General features: G+C 37.2%; 1 protein-coding gene across 2 annotated transcripts; it reads left to right on the top strand.

The window, feature by feature from the left end:
• The first annotated feature begins 12,855 nt into the window (after positions 1–12,855).
• Positions 12,856–17,149, top strand: LOC147493590 (nucleolar protein 56-like). Of its 2 annotated transcripts, none has more exons than XM_086566387.1 (9): positions 12,856–13,195; positions 13,454–13,668; positions 14,005–14,162; positions 14,238–14,425; positions 14,500–14,752; positions 15,438–15,586; positions 15,693–15,827; positions 16,275–16,741; positions 16,846–17,149. In XM_086566387.1, the coding sequence occupies exons 1-8, from the start codon at positions 12,988–12,990 to the stop codon at positions 16,712–16,714; spliced, it is 1,746 nt and encodes a 581-aa protein (XP_086422513.1). In that variant the 5' UTR covers positions 12,856–12,987; the 3' UTR covers positions 16,715–16,741; positions 16,846–17,149. The 2 variants fall into 2 exon arrangements, with proteins under 2 accessions (XP_086422513.1, XP_086422514.1); XM_086566388.1 differs by having other exon boundaries at positions 16,849–17,149.
• Positions 17,150–22,942: the final 5,793 nt, after the last annotated feature.

The following is a 22,942-nucleotide window of genomic DNA, read 5'->3' on the forward strand; positions in this document are numbered from 1 at the left end:
ACCATCCTATGGTTGGTGCGAAACAAATTAAATTGAGGGTATTCCCTTTCACCTTAGCTGATAAGGCGGCATCTTGGTTAACTGCCCAAAGCGCTTAATTCGTGGACTCGTGGGCCAAACTTGTTCAAATTGTTTATGGAACATTTTTACCCACCCCTAAAGACGGATGAAATGCTTTCCAAGATTCACTTCTTTCGGCCAATCCTCATGAATCATTTTCGAGGCTTGGAATCGTTTCACCGATCTCCTTATAGAGTGTCCACACCATCACCTAGCAAAAGACACGCGTTAGTTCGTGCCATTTTCAAAGGACTTCTACACCACCATAAAGAAGTCCTAGACATAATGAATGGGGGTAGTTTCCTAAGTAAAGGAGCCCCGAGGCATATAAATTTTGGAAGATCGGACTAAAGTGTAATAATAATTAGGGGGTAGTGACGATTACTCCCGCTCGCTAGTTCTTCTTCAACAGCTTAAGGCTACCAAGATGTTTGAGGTTAAATCGGATCCTCGAGCTTAAAACTCTAATTGAATCCCTCACAAAAAGGTAGAGGCCATTTCTCAGACAACAAAAGCCTATCCCCGTCATGAATGTAAATTCAAATCCATGTAGTTTCATTGGAGTCCCGAGCATCCCGACTCCCATCGTCCTATAGCCTATGAACATTCTTGTTCCATTAATAGTGAACCTAACGCCCTTGGAGACAAAATCCCAACTTCGGTTGGAGAAATAACCAACAAGTCACACCTACGAGGTACAATAATCAATATGTTAGGCCAACGACGCTTATAACCAAGCTCCACCACAACAAGGACAGGATCAGGGTAATTATAATAATTATAACAACCAAGCGCAACCTCGACAAGGTCAAGCACAAAGTAAATATAGTTATAATAATTATAATGCTAATAGAGGTATCGTTCCGGTAAATAATAACTATCACAATCCGTCCATAAATAATCAACGTGAGATAGTTCAAGTCACACAACCTGTGACTACTACACCCACACAACCGGATCGTCTTGACACCTTCATACAAGTGAGCCAACAACTTTTCCAAACCATGGCTCAATCTAACCAACACATTCTACAATCCGTTAATAATTTAAACCAACAGTTAGCCCAAGAGAAAACCCAACCAAAAGGCGTGTTTCCGGGCAAGCGATACCCAACCCTAGAACGGCAAACCGCACAAAATTTGAGGTAAACGGTAATACTAGTAATGGAAACTACAACCATAGGTGAGCTAAATGCCATCACCACTCTCCGTTAAGGAAGAGTGGTTGATAACAAAGTAACTATGCCTATAGTTACCCCATCAAGATTCTCTACACCGGATATCGAACTAGATACCGAAATAGAAACCAAAGAACCTACCACCGTAGAGGTACCCGGTTAAACCACAACCTAAGAAACAAAGCCAAGGTTACACATCAAGTCGAGCCATACGCTAAATATAAAGCGAAACCACCGCTCCTCGAAAAATTAGCCATGCTAACCAGGGATACTAACTTTGAGGAGATTAGAACGCTTTTCAAAATCTAACGATAAACCTTCCTTTTCTCGGCTATAAAAAGCTACCTAACCACGCTAAGTTTCTTAAGGAGTTGTGCACTACTAGGCGTAAGACCAACATACCTAAAAGACGCTTTCTAACTGAATGGTTCCCAACTTTATCCTAAAATAATGGAATTGTTAAGTACAAAGACCCCCGGTAGCCCCATCGTCTAATGCACCTTAGGAGATTCTCACACAACGATCGCTGCTTACTAGACACGGGGGCTAGTGTTAACTTACTCCCATTTTATTTATATAAACAAATAGGTCTAGAGGAGATGCAACCTACTAAAATGACATTGCAATTAGGCGATCGGTCTATTAAGTATCCTAAGGGTGTGGTTGAAAACGTCTTTGGTTAAAGTCCAAAATTTTACTACCCAAACCGACTTCGTTATCCTCGACCACGAAGTCACTAACGACTCTGTACCTATCATTTTAGGGCGTCCCTTCTTGGCTACCGCCAACGCTCATAAACTGCCAAGCCATGATGGTTCGATGTCCTTGTCCTTGTCCTTTAGCCATCTTTCTGTTGAGGTAAATGTTTTCAAAACGAGGACACAGTATCCCGATTCATCTACAAATGGAGAGGTTAGCATGATCGAGAGCTTAGCTCAAGATTACTTCAAAAACATGTTTCCGGAGAAACAGATTAACAAATTCCTTTCCTTCGAAAATTCCGACTTTAACAATGACTCCCTGGTAGTAGACGAAATCGAAGAAGAATTCCTGCAACTCTTTTGCACCGCTTCTTTACCACTTCGCGAGTCCCCCCTTGCCAATAACCATTCATCCCTTGATGCTATGACGAAAGATGAATTTTTCAATCTCTATCCCAGTGACCCTTTTGACCCAACTATTGAGGAATGTCTTGCATATATCAAGATTTATGATGATATGGACTTGAGAGCTCTAGCTGAGAATCATTCACCTTCCATCACCAATATTCCCCACCCTCCACCTTTTCAAAGGAACCTCGAGTTTGCACTCGATCCTTTAGTTTCTCCCCGTGCTTCATGAATTTTTAATCCACCTAGTAAACAAATACTTCCCAAGGATAAACCACTTGACACCTTCATTTTCAGACTTGAGGCAAATCCCCTAACTACACCATGAATGAGTTTTGTGCTAAACCCACATCCTCATTTTTTCCATGCTTTCCCTCTAAAACTTATCCCAATCCACCATATCTTCCACAACCATTCACTTTTCCACACTTATTCACTAGGACACCCTCTCATTCAAAGATGAAACATAAGGTGCATGCTCGGTTATGTTATAGGTCGATCCGACTTCGCTTTCATTCCACTAGGCTGCGTCGTAGGAAATCTTAGTGCTTGATTGTGTTTGGATATGTTTTCTGTGATATTTATTTATGGAATGATCCACAACTATTTCGGTTGTTGATATATGATAAACTGCATATTCATACATATGTTTAGATAAAGTCTCGAGTATCTGACTATAAACGACTCAATTTTTGTGTTTGGTGCATTTCCTTTCATTTCCATATATTGGTGAATGCACCATTCAGTAACCGGCCCTCCCTATGGAGTGTGTGGTCTGTAAGTACCGGATCCTAAGTCCACGTTTCACATAATTCACGTTTTCCACTCTTGCATGTTTTCTTGGTTTTGAGTCATGTTTCTCTATGGTGTGAATTATGTCTTTACTGCTTATTGTTTTCCTTTATATTAAACCTAATTCATAAAAAAAAAAAAAAAAAAAAAAAAGCTATAAAAATAGTAATCTAGTAAGTCTCGGAAATCTGACTTTAAAATACCCACGTTTTAAAACAAATTTTTACAAACCTGTTTTCAAAAATTTGTTTGGGGGTGGGGTGTTGGTTTTTCCATTCTTGATCACTCAAATTCCTATTCTTACCCCCACCTCGCTCCCTTGAAGAGCAGCTAGATTTCTTCTTGTTTGTTGTTTTGATGTAGTTTTTTTTATTATATTTACTAGATAGGATGTTACGTTATTAAATTCTGTAGTTAATTTTGACTTTTGTAGTGAAATGTTGTTTGAATGACAATATTAATATAATGTCGTTATTTTCATTGTGCGTGATTGTTTAATGTTGATCCCACCTTCCCAAATTGTTTGGGGGTGGTGTTATCTATTCCAGCATGATTTTATATAAACTTCATTCATTCTACACTCACAACCCACACTACACCTAACTTCCATCACTCACCTTTCACTCCCACGTTTCCCACGCTTTGCCTCATTTATCAATCTTCAAGACCTCGGGCGCTTGCGCTGCGAGGAGGAGCTACTCGCGCTCCACACAATTGTCGAATTTTGTACGAGCACACTCTCAGCTTCAATTTGAGCGCCGACTTCGACTCAAACACCGAACTCCAAAATCATCGAGCGCACTTGCGCCAAGTGGAGCGCGACTTCATTATCGACTTCCGTGGACCAAAAAATTCCAGTTTCTGGGGTTGTTCCCGGTCATTTGCAGTTGTTCGGGCGTAGTTTCGTGATGACATCTCCTACAATAATACCGGAACAGTCTTTCGAAGATTTGTTCCAAAGCACTACTTATGGTGTTTGGTCTTGTGAGGCGATCAAACACGTAGACTGGGAACCGCTTATGGTTCTTGCTAGCATTTGTTCTAGGACTTGCCATGCCCGCTGAAATACAAACCCCATGGTGCTATTGGGTAGATAATATGCATGTCCGGGAGATAAGGTAAATTTTTAATTCCATTTAGTGTCTGTTTATGTCCCAAGCAATTTAATTCTATTAACCCCATAATGGGTGGAACTCTTATAGAGTTGCGTCAGTTTTTTATTTCCTATATTAGTATGTTCTAACCTTGTTTTGCAGATGTTCTAGAATTTCACGCGTTTCCATGGTATTTTTCTACCCTATTTATTTAAATGCTTTGAGGACAAAGCATGTTTCTTGTTTGGGGGTGGGCATAGAAACACATGTAATTAAGGCATCTGTTAGGATATAGATATGTATAATATGCACTTGTTTTCTAGTTAAAATTTCAAATATTCAAAAATTCAAAAATAAAAATAAAAAGTTTATGCTATACACTTAGGAATATTGGTATTGTTTCTTTTTCTATGCTCTTAATAATCTAGAAGTCTCACGTAGCTTTTGCATTAGAATAGTTTTTAGAAACTTAGTTTAATATGTAGGTAATAATCTTTGCATCTATCTATAAATATATTACATGAGTATCTACGATTGTTAGCAGTAAGTTTCTGAAATCTAGGCTAAAAAGTACTTATTCTACAAATCCCGGAGAATATAGCCTAAAGCCTTATAAGAGTGAAACATTTGAGAAATGACACAAGGGAGAAGTAAAATCCGATAAAGAAATCACACGTCCACTTGCTTGATCACTAAACCATATCCTAAGCGAGAATTTAGGCCCTCTTTGGATCGATATAGCCGAAATTCAAACCTATGAATTATTTTCCGCTAGTCCCCCCTCTAAGCCTTTCTTTAGCCTTTCATAAACCACAAATCCTTTACCCCTGTTACAAAACAAAACAAAATAAAAAAAAAAAAAATCAACCTACCCAATTTAGAATAAGTCCGAGAATAGAATGAGGAAGAAAGAAGAAGAGAAAACCCGTGTAAAAAAAAATTAGTTAGTTGCTTGAGAAAAATAAAGAAAAGAAGTTTTCATCCAAAGAAAAGAAAAATAAAAATAGAAATAAAATAAAAACTCCAAAAACTAGAATAAAAGGAGTCAAAAGCCAAAGAAAAAAAAAATATATGGCTAAGGATGGAAACAAAGTGTAGAAGCAAAAGTAAATAACAAGGTTTTCTCTAGTTACATAATATGAAGACTCTATTATCTCAGACTTGTCCTTTTTGAATATCTATTTCCTTCCTTCTTAAACCATCTCCTAATCCCCGAAACACCTAATAAAGACCTCTAGCTCAATTAGGAATAGGTTAGTGTGATAGTAAGTGACAGATGTGTTTGATCGACTCCGACTTCCTTGTGTGTCATTGAGATTGTAAGGTAAAGTGTGCCCACTGTGCACTAGAGTAGCAAAACTTGAGTGGAAAAATCAGAGTGTTGTATCTTGACTATTATTGTGAGAACCTACTTAAGGACGCTATTCCGAGTTTCAGAAATGGACCTGCTATTGCATTTCATAGTATTACTAATTGTATATATGTTTATTGTAGATGATTGATTATTATGCATATATTAGCTTAGGTTTTTTACTTGGTTATTCTTGTTCACAGCTAGTGAGATGTATAGATAATTTGGAGCATGAATAAGGAAGCAATAATTTTATTTCTTAGTCGTTGTAGTATAGATGAAGTTTGTGAGTACCTTCACTAGAAAACTCTCATGAGACTATAACTCGTCCACTAGGGAATTCCTTGTGGTTTAAGGCCTTGTTGCATATGGTCAATGCAATCGCACTCAGCGAAACGAGAGTAGATAGAACTCCATTTTGGTCACTTATTTTAATTTCTCATCTTTGCTTGAGGACAAGCAAAATGCTGTTTGGGGGTGGTTTGATAAGAGCCCAAAACTGTAGTTTTAACCCCTTAATAATCATATTTTTAGACCAATTACGTGAGTAATAATTAAGAGTTAACACCGATTTAGTGTTTTTATGCATTTCAGCTTCAAAAAGTCCATTATGTGCGTAAATGTGCCACTTTAGCGAGATAAAGGAGCAAAGGTCGGTTACTAAGGAGTTCCGTGATTAAAGGCCAAGTTTCAAGAAGATAAAGCCTTTGTAAAGCCCGGTCAAAAGCTGAAAAGTCGACGCTGGCGTAAATAACACACAAGTCGCCAGAACGTCCGGGCGTCAGATCTTTGGACTCGGACCTCGAATAGGGCCTACCTTATGTCAAAACGACCGCTCGGAAAGAGCTTTCCAATGGTCCAAGTCTTGACCCAATCAGAGGAGCAGAAGTGGACGAAAAGTCTGTTGAAGCCAACTGCAGCTGAAGAGGCCTTTTTGGACTGAAAGAATTGGGTTTTGGGCCTGTTTCTCGCCCAAAACATGGCTCCAAGCCCATGCACGATTTTGGATCTGAATGTATAAAACCAAACCTTCACTCTTTGTTAATGGTAGATAGTTAGACCTAGATTAGTTAGCCTCCATTAATTAGTTTTAGAACTTAGTTTAATTAGTTTCAATTCATTGTATTAGATTAAACCTTTGAATCTTGTTCTTCATTTGATTAGATCAATAAAGTAGTATTTTTATCAATTTCGATTTTTGTCATTTCCATTTCTAGATCTAATTTCAATTCTTGTTCTTATTTCATTTTAGTCATTAAATTAGATGTCATTATTGTTTGATTAAGTAAATTTCAATTCTTTACATTATGTTTAGTTTAGATTCAATGGGAAATGTTAGTTTGATGAATAAAGGCTAAAACCTCCATTAGAGGGGTTGATGAAGCCTTGATGAAAACTTAGTTGTTAGTGTAGAATTGTTTGTAGATTCTATTCCACTCTAGAAGGTCGTGTTTCGCCATGAGAATGGGTGGACGACCTCACATGCTAGTTAGTATTTGGTAGAAATGTCACGAACACTAGGGATTAGAACTCAAAATTCTTGCCATAAGAACGTAAGAATCGAGATACAAGAATCTATGCTAGGTTATTAAGTTGGATTCGAGGTGGATTCAATTCCCCTCTAATCCTTTATCTAGATTAAAAAACAATCATATTTCCATAGCATTCGTAGTTCAAATTAAAATAATCAATTTCATATTGCATCGTAGTATAATTCCCCCTCGTAAAACTCTCATTAGACTTAAGACTGACTAATTAGATTAGAAAACATTCCATGCTAGAGCACTAGGAGTGGAACGAATTTGTTACTCCACTCTATTTCGATAGAATTGAGAGTAGAAACTTTGATAAATATAGGCATCATAATTTAGTTTAGTTTTACTTGCGTTTAGAGTTCATCGTTCATTTCGTAGGTAAGCTATTCATTTTATCTTTATCACTGCGCATTGAACAAAAGAGGGCTACTATGACACCATAGATCGTGCCATACTAATGTATCTCTACCATTGGTGATCGAGTATTGAATGAGCTCCCTCGCTTCTTTTCTGCTCTGTAAAATGTTCCGCCATGACCATGAGCAGTCTTGCGGGAATGTCATCGTCCACAAGTATTTGTGGGCCAAAAGGTTCTTCCATACCCAGTCAACCCAGATGCTACTTTCCTTCGCCGCTACATATTAATTTTATCAAACCAAGACTTTACCCATGGAAACCATACAGATGATATAGCAACCATACAGATGATATAGTGAAAAAAAAACAAGAAGAAAGAGCAATCCAACATTAAATGCAAACAGAACCTCATTGCTGACATTAACCAAAACACAGTCTTAGGTAAACATTGAAATTGGTTTATGTAAGCCACTCCTAACACAAAGACATATATATCACACTTATTCTAAGAGTGCTAGTTGATAAGTAAACAAATTGTCTAGAAAATTGCGCACAACTATCTACAAATAGATGAAAGGGAAGCTTCAACATGCCTGACTACCCATCAATTTGAAAAAACACCAATAAGTAACAATATATTGGACAATTTTATATCAGGAGCAACTATTTAACCGGACTAATAATTTAAAGTCCCTACTACAGATGTAGTATTGAAAATAATCACAAGGAGTATTAAAATTTGGAATCACTGTTATTTTCTGGCGAAGGATTAGAATGTAAACAATGTGTTTGCAATTAAAAATAGTATTGGGGGAGAATTAATCTTACCAAGTAGTAAAAAATACTAAAAATAATAGCTAAAAGTAGTTAATTCTTAATAGTGAGAATCAATGCAAACTTTTGATAGTTAAAGAACAAAAAGTACCTTTCATCAGACTTTTGATGGGGTGAGTATGACGAAATCTGCAACAAACAACGACTTGATTGCTTATACTCATCACCATATATATCAAATCCATAAAAAACCTTCTTAAGAATAAACTTTAAACAACGACTTAAGGTTTTATCAATTGCAAATCTTCGTATAATACTTAAAAGAGCAGAACTCCAAGAGGATAAGCCATTTAAGTATAGGTTTTTACCTTTGCAAAGACTGAAGAGTATAGTTCACCTTGTTCAAATAATCGAATGACGTAGACTTACATACAACTCCTAATTGATTTGAAGCAATCTCCAAACTTACCCAAATCTAGAAGAACACAGACAAAAAATTTTAATTCCTATTATTGTTATAAGTCATTATCAAAGAAAGCTTTAGGATTTAACTATGATTTAATTATCAAGATAACAATGGCGGCCTGATGCATGGAATTTGTCCATATAGAAATCAAATTAAGCTTGCGTTTTAGAATTATCAAATTAAACATTATTTTCTATAATCATTATCAAATGTATCAATCCAATCGAGTTATAAGTGTGTTTATGCTCAATAACTGTTTAAAGCAAGTGGATGAATCAAAAGTGAAGAAGACCAATAGAAGTAAAACTAACAAAAAAACTTCATTAGAAAAAACCTTAAAACAAAATTCCACTTATCGCATATCCTAAATATAAACATCTATTTCTTGGAGAACACCTTCACAGAGGCTACATCCCTTAGAAGAGCTTGCTAACCTCCTCCTCTAATGGATGACTAACTTCTAAACATACAGACACCACAAAGCTACACTACAGGCTGCCCCTCTCTTCCCAAATTGTCCATATCCATATTCATAAAAGGTCCTCATTGAGAGTATGGACATTATAAGAACATATCATCTCCAAAACTCTAGAATTCATTTCAATCCACATTCCAATATTCCTTCCAAGTGTCAAACTAACATTTCACACTCTCAGAACTCCAGTTACGTGTACATGTCAAAGCTTTCGCTGCTGGTCTAGACTTTAGACTACCTTTCTCAGTGGCAGTTTTCTCAATGGCAAAGAAGCGGATTGCCCATGACACGCAAAGGTAGAACGATGATCGGAATTGATAGCAAGCTTAGCATTGATAAAGAGAAGGATAGCATACTTGATATATTCCAATCTAGTAAAGGTCTAAGAACAATTATGGCAAAAATTCAACGACAGCCATAACAGAGTAAACCAATGTTGGACAACCAACATACTAGAGAATATCAAACATGGCAATGTAAATTGTCAACCCCTTACAAAAGAAAGATGTTCCCAAAATATTAAAAGATTTCCATTTGTGTGTTTATCCAGCAATGATAGACTTTTTACTTGTGCATATGTTCTCATAAAACAGGGGTAATAAGTTTGGTGGTTTAAGAAGAAAACATTATATTAATCCGTTCTCATCTATCTACAATCCAAGTCTTATATTATATATATACAAACTATTATCATCTGTTAATGTGGTATAACAATTATGGGATTCGCAACATGAGTTACACTTGGCCACTCTAGAGCTAAGTCCAATGATCACTTTGCAAAAGATCTTCCGAGCGTCATATGTGTAGTCGGTGTGACACTACGCCCAAGGACATCCAATGGAAGTATTGAGTAAAAAAGTAAAAAAAAAGTCTTTACCCACCTGCACCAATACAATTTTGCGTTGAGTTGCCAAATACAATTTTGCTTTGAGTACATTTGTGTTCCCCTTGGGAAACAACTCGATGTTCGATAATACCCGAACACAGAATCTAGATTGTTATAGTCATTCATCAGTTACAAAATCGTTAATTTTTCCAGTAGAATGTTTAGTAACTGTAGAAAAATTCCTTCATCAGTGGTTTCATGCTAGGAAAGATAAGGTATGGATAAAACGTGTTTGGAGTTTCTTGTAGTGAAGTTTCGAAGTCCAATATTGTTTGGACTTAGAAAGGAATAGAGCTAATTGATGGGAATTGGAAATTTGTTAATGGAGATTACAAACTGTACGTAGGTCATATACGTTAGAACATATTCCACGTACTGGATCTAACCAACTATATAGTTATGATATTTAGATGGAGAAGGAAATATTATAACTAAGTAATAGATAATCTAATCAAAATCTTGACAACAAATGCATGTAAAAGAAAATAAAGAGGTGATCTCACCTTTGTGCCAAACTCCTCGATGGAACAGGTCTTAATTCTCGGTGGTGTGCTAAAATATACATACAATGCAACAGAAGAAATTATTTAGGGTCCTATTATTGACAAACCCCAAATTGTGTTCGGCAGACTCCGGCCCAAGTTCGGGTTTGTAATTATGTTGGGCACAACATAGACTCCAATACACCCCCACCACCAAAGGCCAAACAAAAAGAAACTGGAAAAAACTGGTTAGAGCTAGTTTCTTATTTCTTATTCTTCGTGCCTTCTTCTTCAATTTCACTATGTCGAGAATTCTTTGAGCCATTGCTGCCATTCAGGTGTTGGGAAAGTTCCAAGCTAGATCTTGATTTCTTTCGAGTTCACAAATTTCATATACAAATTTTCGTATGCTGGGTGCTTGAATTATTACTATCTCACTCTTTTGCTTCTTTTGGATTCTTGGTCTTGTGCTTTATGCTCTTTGGTTTGATTTGATGTTGAGTTTTGTAGAGATTGAGATAATCCAGATGATGTTCATGAAACAGAGCAATCTGTGTGTCTGAATTTGGTGTGCGTGCTTTAGGGATTGTTGATTGTAATCCAAATTGTTGCTTCTTTAAAAAGCTAAAGACGGCCCAATGTTTGTTTTGTTTTAACTCATTGAATTCTCTTGTTCTATTAGGAAAATGGTTAATCAAATCCACCAAACTTATCAAGTCAATACAAAGAGAAACACAATAAAGCGAAAAAAGACATTATTCTATTTAGTTATTGTCATATATATATATATTTGTATCCCTGTCTCTAATTTGCAATCCTTTTTAAGTTAACATTTTCATAGCCTGATCTTTAATGGAACTTCATCTTGCAACCCACTTTCATTTGCTTGGTTTTTGGAGCGGCACTGCAATTTTGTGAGAAGGGTATCTGTTTGACCTACGGGTATCTTCGAAATAATATGAATCAACTCAACCAATGTCGCCCAAGTCCAAAATTCCAGGAAACTTTTAGAGCGACTCCCACATGCCGCATTTCCTATTTTGAAACGATTTAGCAGTGTCGCTCTAGCTTCCCCTAGACGACTTCAGTAGGTCAATTGAGCGAACTACAGAGCGGTATTTATTGCCGTCTAGAGATGTTTGTTTTTGGAAATTCTTGGACTGAGAATTATTTTTTGGAATTAGATTTTAAGAATTATCTTAGAAAAGGGAAGTCATTTTCACATTTGAATTTGTAAAATTTCAAACATTTCTTAAAATTTCGTATTTTCAAATTTTGAGTGGATTATTTTTTAATTGATAACAATTTATTAATATGGGATGAAACTAGTTTTTTTGTGAATTTCAAATAACCTACATAATTTCAAATAACTATGTATTCTGTAATTTGTGTGGTTCAAATTTCAAACTACACCGCGGTGTAGTGAAAGTGGAGCTTAAATTACACAGCGGTGTAGAGAAAGTGGAGTTCAAACTATACTATGGTGTAGTGGAGGTTGCAACCCGTGTTAGTTTTTTTTTTTGGAAGTGGGGTCTTTTAGGGTAAGGGCAATAGGAGGTTGCAACAGGTTACCCTTGATGTAGGTGGGGGTACCCAACACAAAACAAGATTTTTAGGGTAATGACAAATTTGTAATAATTCTATTTTTTTGGTGGTCCGCCCAACACAAAATGGAAGGTGCCCATAACGAGTACCTACCATTATTTATTGGTTAGCAATGACATCTCACCCCAGCCCGTTGAGGTATTGTTCATTACAGTTTTCTTACTTTACCGGATAAGAGATTCACGAAAAACAGAGTGACCTAGATATTCTTTCGGTGTCTGAGAAGTTTTATGAAGTGCAAATTTTATTTATTTATTTATTTCTGAGTAAAGTGGCAAAGGGTTTGAGAGGGTTTTAATAATTGAGTTTTTCCACTAAGAAAACATAAACACGTGGTCATATATCTATGAAGTGTCGAAGGAAAGAAGTTGGTATTTTTGGTAAGAGTTGTTTTTTTTTATGAAATTGTTCTAAAAAACCAAATATGATCCACATGGCATAACAAATTATATTAAGTGGTCCATGTGGGAGAACAAAATAATGGGAAATTGCCACATAGGAAATCTAAATCCACCTCAGATGTACTTAGCTTTAATATAGAGAGAGAGAGGTGATAAGTTCGTGCTTCAATGCGGAGATTTAACTATATATATGGGCTGGGTCGCGAGGCCCATAATATCAATGATTGGGCTGGGCCAATCCTAAGGCCCATGGTAGCATCTTTAAACCTAAACCCTGTTCCATAAAACCCCACATTTGAGAAAAGAGGAGGCAGAAAAAACAGAGTGAAGAGTTTGAGCGAGAGAAACCCTAAACCCCCATTCTCTCTTCCTTCTCCTAGTAGTAGTAGCCAGTAACAGTTGTTGTTGTTGAGGAAAGTGATTATGACGGCTTTATACTTGATATTTGAGTCGTCGTCAGGATATGCAATATTTACAGTACATGGAATAGATGAAATAGGACAAAACACAGATGCTGTTCGTAAATCAATTGATGATTTAACTCGTTTTGGAAAAGTTGTCAAGCTTGAAGCTTTTCAACCTTTCTCTTCTGCTCTTGATGCTCTCAACCAAATCAACGCTGTCTCTGAAGGTAATAATAATACTTTCTTTACTTTATTTGTAGATATTGTTTTAATAAGTTTGTTTACATTTAAATGGAAAAAATATATTGGTGTTTTGCGCTGCCAACTTGTTGAAAAGTTCATTTGGTTCTTTTTTTATATAAGTTTACTATTATATTAAGTTTGATGGTCATGATATTATGTAATTGAGAGATTGGTACTTTTGCTGCATGAATCTTCACTTTGTTCGTTTCGAGATAAACAAAATGTTTTTATTTTGTTTTCAGGGCTTATGACTGATGAATTGAGAAACTTTTTGGAGCTCAATCTTCCTAAAGTTAAAGAGGGAAAGAAGGCCAAATTCAGTTTAGGTGTTGCAGAGCCAAAGTTAGGTTCACATATATTTGAGGAAACTAATATTCCTTGTCAAAGCAATGAGTTTGTTCTTGAGCTTCTTCGTGGTGTGCGGCAACATTTTGTTCGTTTTATTAAAGACCTCAAGGTATTTTCTTGAATGTATGTTAGTTTACTGCATGATAGATTGTTATCCAAAAAATCATTCCCAAGCAGTTTAAAGTATCAAGAAAGTAGGCTTTTCGGTAAAAATTCACATCAGTTAATTACTTAATTAGGGTCTGATTGATTGGAAGATATTGCTGGAGAACCCAAATCTAGAAAGTTGCTACTGTTTGAGATTTTAATTTCTTGGAACATAATTTTCTGCAGCCAATTGAACACACCCTAATTCTTCCCTATCTATTAAATTTTGATCAGACATCTTTGTTTGTTTTTCTGACATTATGCTATTTACTTTTTTTCCATTTTCCTTTGTATACAGTCTTCGGATATGGAAAAGGCTCAACTTGGTTTAGGGCATAGTTACAGCCGTGCAAAAGTTAAGTTCAATGTTAACCGGGTTGATAATATGGTGATTCAAGCCATCTTCCTTCTTGACACTCTTGATAAAGATGTCAATTCTTTCTCCATGAGAGTGAGGTATGCTCTCTCTCTCTCTCTCTATTGATTTAGAGGTAATAGACTTGCCAAGGCTAATACTTTTTCACTCTGCAGAGAGTGGTACTCTTGGCATTTCCCTGAACTAGTGAAGATTGTCAACGATAATTATCTCTATGCCAAAGTTGCAAAATATGTGAAGAACAAATCGGAGCTATCTGAAGACCAAATCCCAGACTTAACTGAGATACTTGGGGATGAAGACAAAGCAAAGGAGATTGTTGAAGCAGCCAAAGCATCAATGGGTTGGTGTAGTGAAATTGGATTATAAACAATTCTAATCTACTTGTATTTCAATTGTGTATTATCGTCTTTGCAGGACAAGATCTATCTGTAATCGACTTGATCAATGTCGAACAATTTGCTCAGAGGGTCATGAACCTTGCCGAGTACAGGAAGAGGCTCCATGAATATTTGGTGAATAAAATGAATGACATTGCACCTAATCTGGCTTCTCTTATTGGTGAAATTGTTGGGGCTCGTCTGATTTCTCATGCTGGTAGTCTTACAAATTTGGCCAAGTGTCCATCCTCTACCCTTCAAATCCTCGGTGCTGAAAAGGCACTCTTTAGGTATTTCTCAGCGTGCAGTCTTTTTCTATATTTTTTTTCCAGAATTGTATACTGGATTTGAAAACCAGATTGTCATGGTAGTTATTACTAATAAATTTTTGATAGGTGAAATATTTTCAATAGAAAAGTAAAGCACAAAAGTTAACTTACTCATAAAACCTAATCCAAATCTTGAAGTGTGTTTAAAGCTGCAAGCAGTGACCACCTGTCCAACCAATCTGTTGTATAAGTGTTCAACGGGGGTTCGATTTCAGAACATGCTTTCGGATTTATCTGATACGGATCTAATTGTGTCCGTGATACACGCTATTATGGGTTGGGGAATTGGGGAATAGAGTTAAAAGAAAATTTATTTGTGTTAAAAGAGAAGATGGCGGGTGTGAGAGAAATGGAGAAACACATGACTGGCCAAAATATCATCCACTTGTTATATTTTGTCTATTAGCTAGGTTGGAGGAGGGTTCTACTCCTTAATGGGGCAGAATGCTATCATTTCTCTATATATTGTACATGATATATATATTTTTTTTCTTGGTTGAGTAGTTTCTTTTGCATTATCACTTACCATAACATCTTGAGTTGTAACATGTAAGGAACAGCAAATGAATGGTTATTGGGTCCTTTAGTCTCCTGATAATCTTAGGATTACCACTCTAAAGCTCCTCTCCTGAATATTTTTGTCCAGGGCATTAAAAACACGAGGGAATACCCCAAAATATGGACTAATATTCCATTCTTCATTTATTGGTCGAGCTTCGCAACGGAACAAAGGTCGAATGGCTCGTTTTCTTGCAAACAAGTGTTCCATTGCATCCCGTATTGATTGTTTCGCAGGTATAGTCTTATCCGAATGTAATGACTTTCCCTACCATAATAGTTGGCTTGTACTCTTGTAGTTCTGTTTGTTCGATTACTTACCGCAACATTCTTTTTAATTCAGAGGGGAGCACCACTGTTTTTGGCGAGAAACTCCGCGAACAGGTTGAGGAGAGACTGGACTTTTATGACAAAGGAATCGCACCTCGGAAGAATATTGACATGATGAAAGAAGCTATTGAAAATGTCCTAAGTGAAGGTAAGCAAGCAGGAAGATGAAAATTACACGGGCATACAAGTTTCTTGTTTTTATCATGTTATTAAGTGATCCTTACAAATGTTCATGGCATAGAATTGTTTCTAAAGAAAACTGGAGTTGTTTACAGCTTTAAACTCTAGATAGAATAATTGAATATGATTTGAGAATATAGTTTCCGAGAAAAAATTTGATGAATTCTCAACTTTATATAGAAAGCACTAAAGCCAATTGTAAATCTTTCAATTGATTTACATGATAAAAAATTATTGGTTATAAATTATGATAAAGCTCTCTCAGTATACATTGTACTCTGTTTAGACTTTAATCAGCTTGTTTTCAGGCTGTAAATCTCTCATTATGTGTTACACAGTTTACAATCACTACTTGAACAATCACTCTATATACACTTTAAAAAAACCTGAGTATTAAGGTATTTTTGGATCCCAGGTGGAGAGAAAACTGCAATGGATGTAGAAGAGGCGCCTTCAGCAAAGAAAAGCAAGAAAAAGAAATCCAAAAGTGAGACACCCGTGTCAGATGGTGAACCAAATGGTGTTACAAATGGAGGTGCAATGGATGTAGAAGAGGCGCCTTCAGCAAAGAAAAGCAAGAAAAAGAAATCCAAAAGTGAGACACCCATGTCAGATGGTGAACCAAATGGTGTTACAAATGGAGGTGCTTCCGAGCCTGAAACAGAAAAGAAAAAGAAGCGCAAGTCAGAAAAGAAGGAAGATTCTAGATCTGCTGCCAAATCAAATGGTGTTAATGATTTTGAGTCAGAAGAGGATGGAACAGTGAAGAAGAAAAAGAAAAGCAAACCTGTTGAGGATCTCCAGACTCCTAGTGAAGTAAAAAAGAAAAAGAAGTCCAAAAGCAACAATGTCTGATTTCACAGTTTTCAAGTTCTGGTTCAGGTAGAAAATTCTGTTTACCACTACTAATTTTTTTCAATTATTTGTTTTTCTTCTCTAAGATCTTATTTATTAATACTAGTTTCCTTTTCTCTTTCATGCCACAGCAGAATCTTGGTGACGGTTTACAATGGTTTACTCTGGCTATGTATATCCTTCGCTTGGACATGGTCACTTGGACATGTGTTTGAACATTGATGAATAGGAGTTGCTATGAGCTGACGGCTATATTTTGTTTTATTCTAGAATTATGCTTCTCGTTCAGGGTCGAGGCTTATTAAACATTGCTGAATAGGGTTGTAATGAAACTGGTACATTTGTTTTTGATTTAGAACTATGTTTCTTGTTCAACCTGGAGACCTGTATCACCAAAGAAGTGGGTTATGCGAATTTATTTGGTATTCAGTGAAAGTTCCGGAGTATTTTTAGCTCACCTGTAGTAGTCCATCTTCACTAGGTAAGCTTAAAATGTATTGAATGGGAGATAATGGTTAGAGATTGATTATGAGGCTAAGCTGCGGTGAGATGAGCTAAAGAATTAGTGATTGATATGTAACTCAGATCCCAGCATTGAATTTTCTGTTCTTAATCTGAATGCCGCAAGGTAGTTGTCGAAGCATGTGAAAGATTCTAAATGGACAAAGGGCCAAGGGGCAGGTATTTGTTTTGTTTCCTTTTGGATGAAAGACTTGAAGAGAGAGATGACAAAGTAAGACTGTTGCATAACGTACTACGTACGAGTTAGTTTCTGTACGTTTTTTGTAAGCTTTATTGTAATTACCTCAACTGGTTTAAGTCTGTCTAGCCTTTTAAATATGTACTTCTCGGAGTGCAAAATTTATATGGGTCTTTGGTCATTTTCAGGCGATAACAAATTTTGAACTAAAACACAATCTAAATTAATTGCATGATTAAGTTTTAAGTCGTGTGCTCATAGAAATCATGTCTAGGGAGCACAAAATTGTATGAACTTGGATAAGACATGGATTTGCTCATTTGCATTTGCACAACTTCACTTGCGAAAAGAAGGGCTACCTTTACGTTCTGTCTAGCAATCCAAACAAAATGGGCAGAAACATTACAGTTTTCTAAAGGGGATGGGTTATACGAACTCCACCTTAGAGTAACTCCAAAGTTACTCTATTTCTAATACTGGACTTATAAGATGAATTGAGAGCTAATTTTTTGTGGAGATATATATAACATGATGAAGAATGTTCTCACAAAAAAATCAGCTCAATTGAATATGTTTAATCTTGTCAAAAGTTATGCTGAAATTAAACAAATATGGATCGTTGGATAATGTCAACACATTATAAATGATTTTTTACGAGGTTGTGCATTTTCAAATGAATTGATTTTTTATAAGGATGATCACTATTGTGCGGAGAACATCTTTACCAAAAATTAGCTCCTAATTCTTTGTATTTAGTGGTGGGGAGTCACTAAGTAGAGTTCATATAATCATCCCCTTTCTAAATGCAAAATAAAATCTACTATTCTAGTTAGATAAGAGAGCTGACATAATTTTCTTTCTTTCTTCTTCTACTTCTAAAGCCAGTGGCTATTGCAAGCAATCCCAATGAAATTACTCTCCTAAATTAAAGGAAATCAGAATATATAAAACCTAATATTTAGATATATATTATAGCTAACCTCTCGGCTCTATTTTTCGTGGCTTCAGAGAGTCTCTAATATTTTCACAACACTCAAAATCTAATTACGGAAATTTAGGAGAAATCTTACTAGCCTAGACAAAAGTTAGTAGTCTCAAACTAAAATAGTAAAGCTAAACCCAACAACTTCATTATATGAGTAAAACTCTTATACTCCCTGCTCTAAATATATTAAACTATTTATGGTCGATTCCTATTACCAAGTTCTCTTAAACCTCACTAGGAGGAGTCAATATACTTCCATCATTATGATTCTTATTACCAAGTTCACTTAAACCTCAATATACTTCAATCATTATTCAATACTGATCCAAATATCTACCCAAGGTTTGAAATAAATCTCTGTTTAGTTTTAATTCAGCCTGCATGGAGAAGCTCGAAGGCATCTTGTTCCGACTTGGCCCCTTACCATGCCCCAGCGCCATGCCTTGGTCGACCTCCCGTACTTTAGGAGCTTTACGCTTCAACTTGGCCTTGCCCCCCTATTTTTATTTTAGAAATTCTATTTTTCATGAACCGCGTGTTTGCAATACAAGTTGGGGTTTTTGGCAAAACCTAACACTTATGCTGAGACACGAAAAATTCACAACATATAGAGAGGAAACCCAATCTTGAAAGCAATCAAGATTGAGAGATAACCTTTACAGAGAGACAAGCTTGTAAAGAGAGAAGAGTGATCTAGTAAGGTGAGAGACTACAAGGAGTGATTGTAATCTTCCTTCCCACTTTATAAATGGATTAGCTCTTGTGGAAGTAGGCACCATTGGCCGAACCACGGTATATCTTTGTGTTGTGGTATGCTTTTACTGCTTTACATTATTATCTGTTGTTAATAGTTGTTTAGCGAGTTGGGCATGTTAGTTTGGTTGTAAGGAATATTTAGATTGTTGTCTGGAGTTGTTATTGTTCAAATACAAGTTATCTATGTAGTAGGGAATCGATTGGTATTGGTATAAACCCTAACAAGTGGTATCAGAGCCTTGGTTAGATTAGCCTAGGGTGTTATCCAAATCTTGGTCGGAAGGTGTTTGACAAAACTCTTGAGAGAAGATTTGAGTTTAAATAACTTGTAGAGATGGACAATTCCGTGAACACTCGCATGACAAGTCTGAATAGGAAAAACTACACCATTTGAAAAGCCAAGATGAAAGACTTGCTTTATTGCAAGGACTTGGCACAACCCATTGAGAATGGAGGAGAAAGACCTGAATCGGTTGCTGAGGCTGAGTGGAGCAAGTTTGACAGAAAAGCAATTGGGTACATTCGACAGTGGATTGACGACAATGTCTTTCACCATGTATCCCAAGAGACTATAACTTTTGGTTTGTGGAAGAAACTCGAAGACCTCTATGAGAGGAAGTCGGGCGGAAACAAAGTGCTGGTTGTTAAGAAGTTTGCCAACACGAAGTACCAAGAAAGTTCTTCAATGTCTGAGCATCTTAACGAAGTATAAAATACCATCAATCAGATGCATTTGATGAAGATTAATTTGGGAGACGAAGTTGAGGCTTTGTTTCTATTAGGCTCTCTACCTGAAAGTTGGGAGACATTAGCAGTTTCTCTATACGGAGCAGCCAAAGATGGAATCATTACCATGGAGATGGCTACCGCATCTTTGTTGAATGAGGAGACTAGAATGAGTTGAAAAAGCAGTTCCTCTCACTCAGAGATCCTTGCCACAGAGAAATGGGGGGGAGGTAGAAGCAGAAAACCATCTCGTTCTAGAGGTGATGACAGAAGTAAATCTAGGGGTAAAGCTAGAACTCCTAAGGCAGAGAGACAATGTTACTATTGTGCCACCAAGGGTCAATTCAGATATGAGTGCAGAACACTGAAGAGGGATGAGAAGAATAACTGTGTACATGAAGACATGGTGCAGAGGAACGAAAACACAGGTAGAGATACTACCGCACTAGTCGACGATCTAGTGGGAATTGTGTCAGATTGTGGTGTGTGTTGTCTTAGTACCTCAGGCCAGGATACAGAGTGGGTGATAGATACAGGAACATCCTTTCACGTCACACCGCACATGAGGATTCTTCATTGCCTACAACTGTGGTGAATATGGTGAAGTGAAGATGGGTAACAGTGGAGTCTCGAAGATTATAGGCATTGGTGATGTTCATGTAGAAACCAATGTCGGCTACACCTTGACACTCAAGGATGTAAGACATGTCCCTGACATTCAGCTAAACCTAATTTCGGTTGGGAAGTTAGATGATGATGGCTTTATAAACTCGTTTGGTAACGGGGTATGGAAACTGAGCAGAGGTTCCATTGTAGCAGCCAGATGGAAGAAAACTTGCTCTCTTTACAAAACACAAGCTAGTTTGTGTAAAGCAGAAGTGAATGCGGCAGAAGAAGAAACTTCCTCCGAACTGTGGCACAAGAGACTGTGTCATATGGGCGAAAAAGGGATGGAAGTTCTTACTAAGCAAAAGGCCTTGCCAGACATCAAAGGTACACATTTAAATAGATTTACTCACTGTTTGGTAGGAAAGCAACACAGGGTGTCTTTCCAAAGATTCCCGTCTCACAGAAAGGACAATATCCTTGAACTAGTGCACACAGACTTATGTGGTCCTATAAAAGTGAAGTCCCACGGGGGAGCTTTATACTTTGTGACCTTCATTGATGATGCGTCGAGAAAGGTATGGGCATATAGTCTCAAGACCAAGGATGAAATACGTGGCGTGTTTGAGAAATTCCACAACATGGTGGAAAGAGAGACAGGGAAGTTGTTGAAGTGTATTCGCTCAAATAATGGGGGTGAGTACATTGGGCCATTTGAAGAGTATTGCCAGGGTCATGGGATTCGTCATGAGCAGATCGTTCCCAAGACACCGCAACAGAATGGAATAGTAGAGAGAATGAATCGTACAATTGTAGAGAGGATGAGATGCATGCTATCTCACTCTAAGCTACCTAGAAGCTACTGGGTAGAAGCAATGCGTACAGTCGTGCATGTGGTCAACATATCGCCGTCAAAGCCTCTGAATAGTGATTATCCAGAGAGAGTATGGTCAGGCAGAGATCTTGATTATGGATACTTGAGGGTATTTGGGTGCAGGGCATTTGTGCATATTCCGGAGGATGAGAGATCTAAGCTTGGTGACAAAGCCAAGCAGTGCATTTTTCTAGGTTATGGAGATGAAAAGTTTGGTTACAAACTCTATGATCCGATTAACAAGAAGGTAATCCGAAGTCGAGATGTTGTGTTCTTGGAAGACCAAACCATAGCATACTTTGAGGAGGGTGAGAAGCTACAGGCTTCACCAATGATCTTGTTGATTTAGAACCAGAAGTTCCTACTGTGGAATGTACAGAAGGCATTGAGAATGCAGAGAACCATGAGTTTGAAGCTCATGATGAGAATCCTATTGCTCATGATGGGATAGAACCTATTGGTATAGAAAATGTAGATGAAGTGCATGAACCACCACCAAAGCAAGCAGAAGTGCATCCTCCTGAATCACCAACAGATGGGGCAAGGAGGGCAGACAGAGAGTGACTAGTTTCAACCAGGTATCCACCACATACATACGTTCGACTATCGGATGGTGGAGAACCGATGTACTATCAAGAGGCTCTTGAAGGTACAAACAAAGAGAAGTGGTTGAAGGCCATGCATGACAAGATTGATTTTTTGCATAAGAATCACACTTATGACTTAGTTGAGAAACCGGAAGGATGGAAAATTCTAAAAAATAAGTGGATCTACAAGGTCAAGTATGAGGAGAACAATCTACACCCAAGGCACAAAGCTCGCCTTGTTGTGAAGGGATTCGGTAAAAGGAAAAGGATTGACTTTGATGAGATTTTCTCTCCTATAGTGCAGATGACTTCTATCTGGGTGGTATTGGGTATGACCGCAAGTATGAACCTAGAGGTTGAGCAGCTAAATATTAAGACAACTTTTCTTCATGGAGACCTTGAAGAAGATGTCTACATGGACCAGCCAGAGGGGTTTGAGGTCAAAGGCAAGGAGGACCTAGTATGCAAGCTGATAAATAGCTTGTATGGGTTGAAACAAGCACCGAGACAGTGGTACATAAAGTTTGATTCCTTTATACCGAAGCAAGGATACAAGAAGTCTGCTTCCGATCATTGTGTGTTTGTTCAAAAATTTCTAGACGGGGATTTCATTGTGCTCTTGCTGTATGTGGATGATATGTTGATAGTTGGCCCAAACATCAACAAGATATCCAAGTTGAAGAAAGACTTGAGTAAGTCCTTTGAGATGAAAGATTTGGGTCAAGCAAAGTAGATACTTGGGATGCAGATCACTCGTGACCAAAAGAGTGGGAAGTTGTGGCTTTCTCAAGAAAGCTACATTGAGAAGGTGTTGAAGAGATTCAAGATGGATCAAGCGAAGCTAGTCAGTTGTCCACTTGGTGGCCAGTTCCACATGACCAAAGAGATGTGTCCAAAGGGTGAGCATGATCATAGTCAGATGGAAAAGATTTCTTATGCATCCTCAATGGGCAGCTTGATGTATGCAATGGTGTGTACAAAACCGGATATTACT

Source organism: Coptis chinensis, chromosome 6 (assembly GCF_015680905.1).
Source record: "Coptis chinensis isolate HL-2020 chromosome 6, ASM1568090v1, whole genome shotgun sequence".
In the NCBI taxonomy this organism is placed as follows: domain Eukaryota; kingdom Viridiplantae; phylum Streptophyta; class Magnoliopsida; order Ranunculales; family Ranunculaceae; genus Coptis; species Coptis chinensis.

Excerpts from the sequence above, each read along its gene's own strand:
- LOC147493590 (XM_086566387.1), top strand. The coding sequence starts at position 12,988 with ATGACGGCTTTATACTTGATATTTGAGTCGTCGTCAGGATATGCAATA. Across the intron at positions 14,426-14,499 it reads AGCAGCCAAAGCATCAATGG|GACAAGATCTATCTGTAATC; the intron begins GTTGGTGTAGTG and ends TCGTCTTTGCAG. Across the intron at positions 15,587-15,692 it reads CCGTATTGATTGTTTCGCAG|AGGGGAGCACCACTGTTTTT; the intron begins GTATAGTCTTAT and ends TTTTTAATTCAG.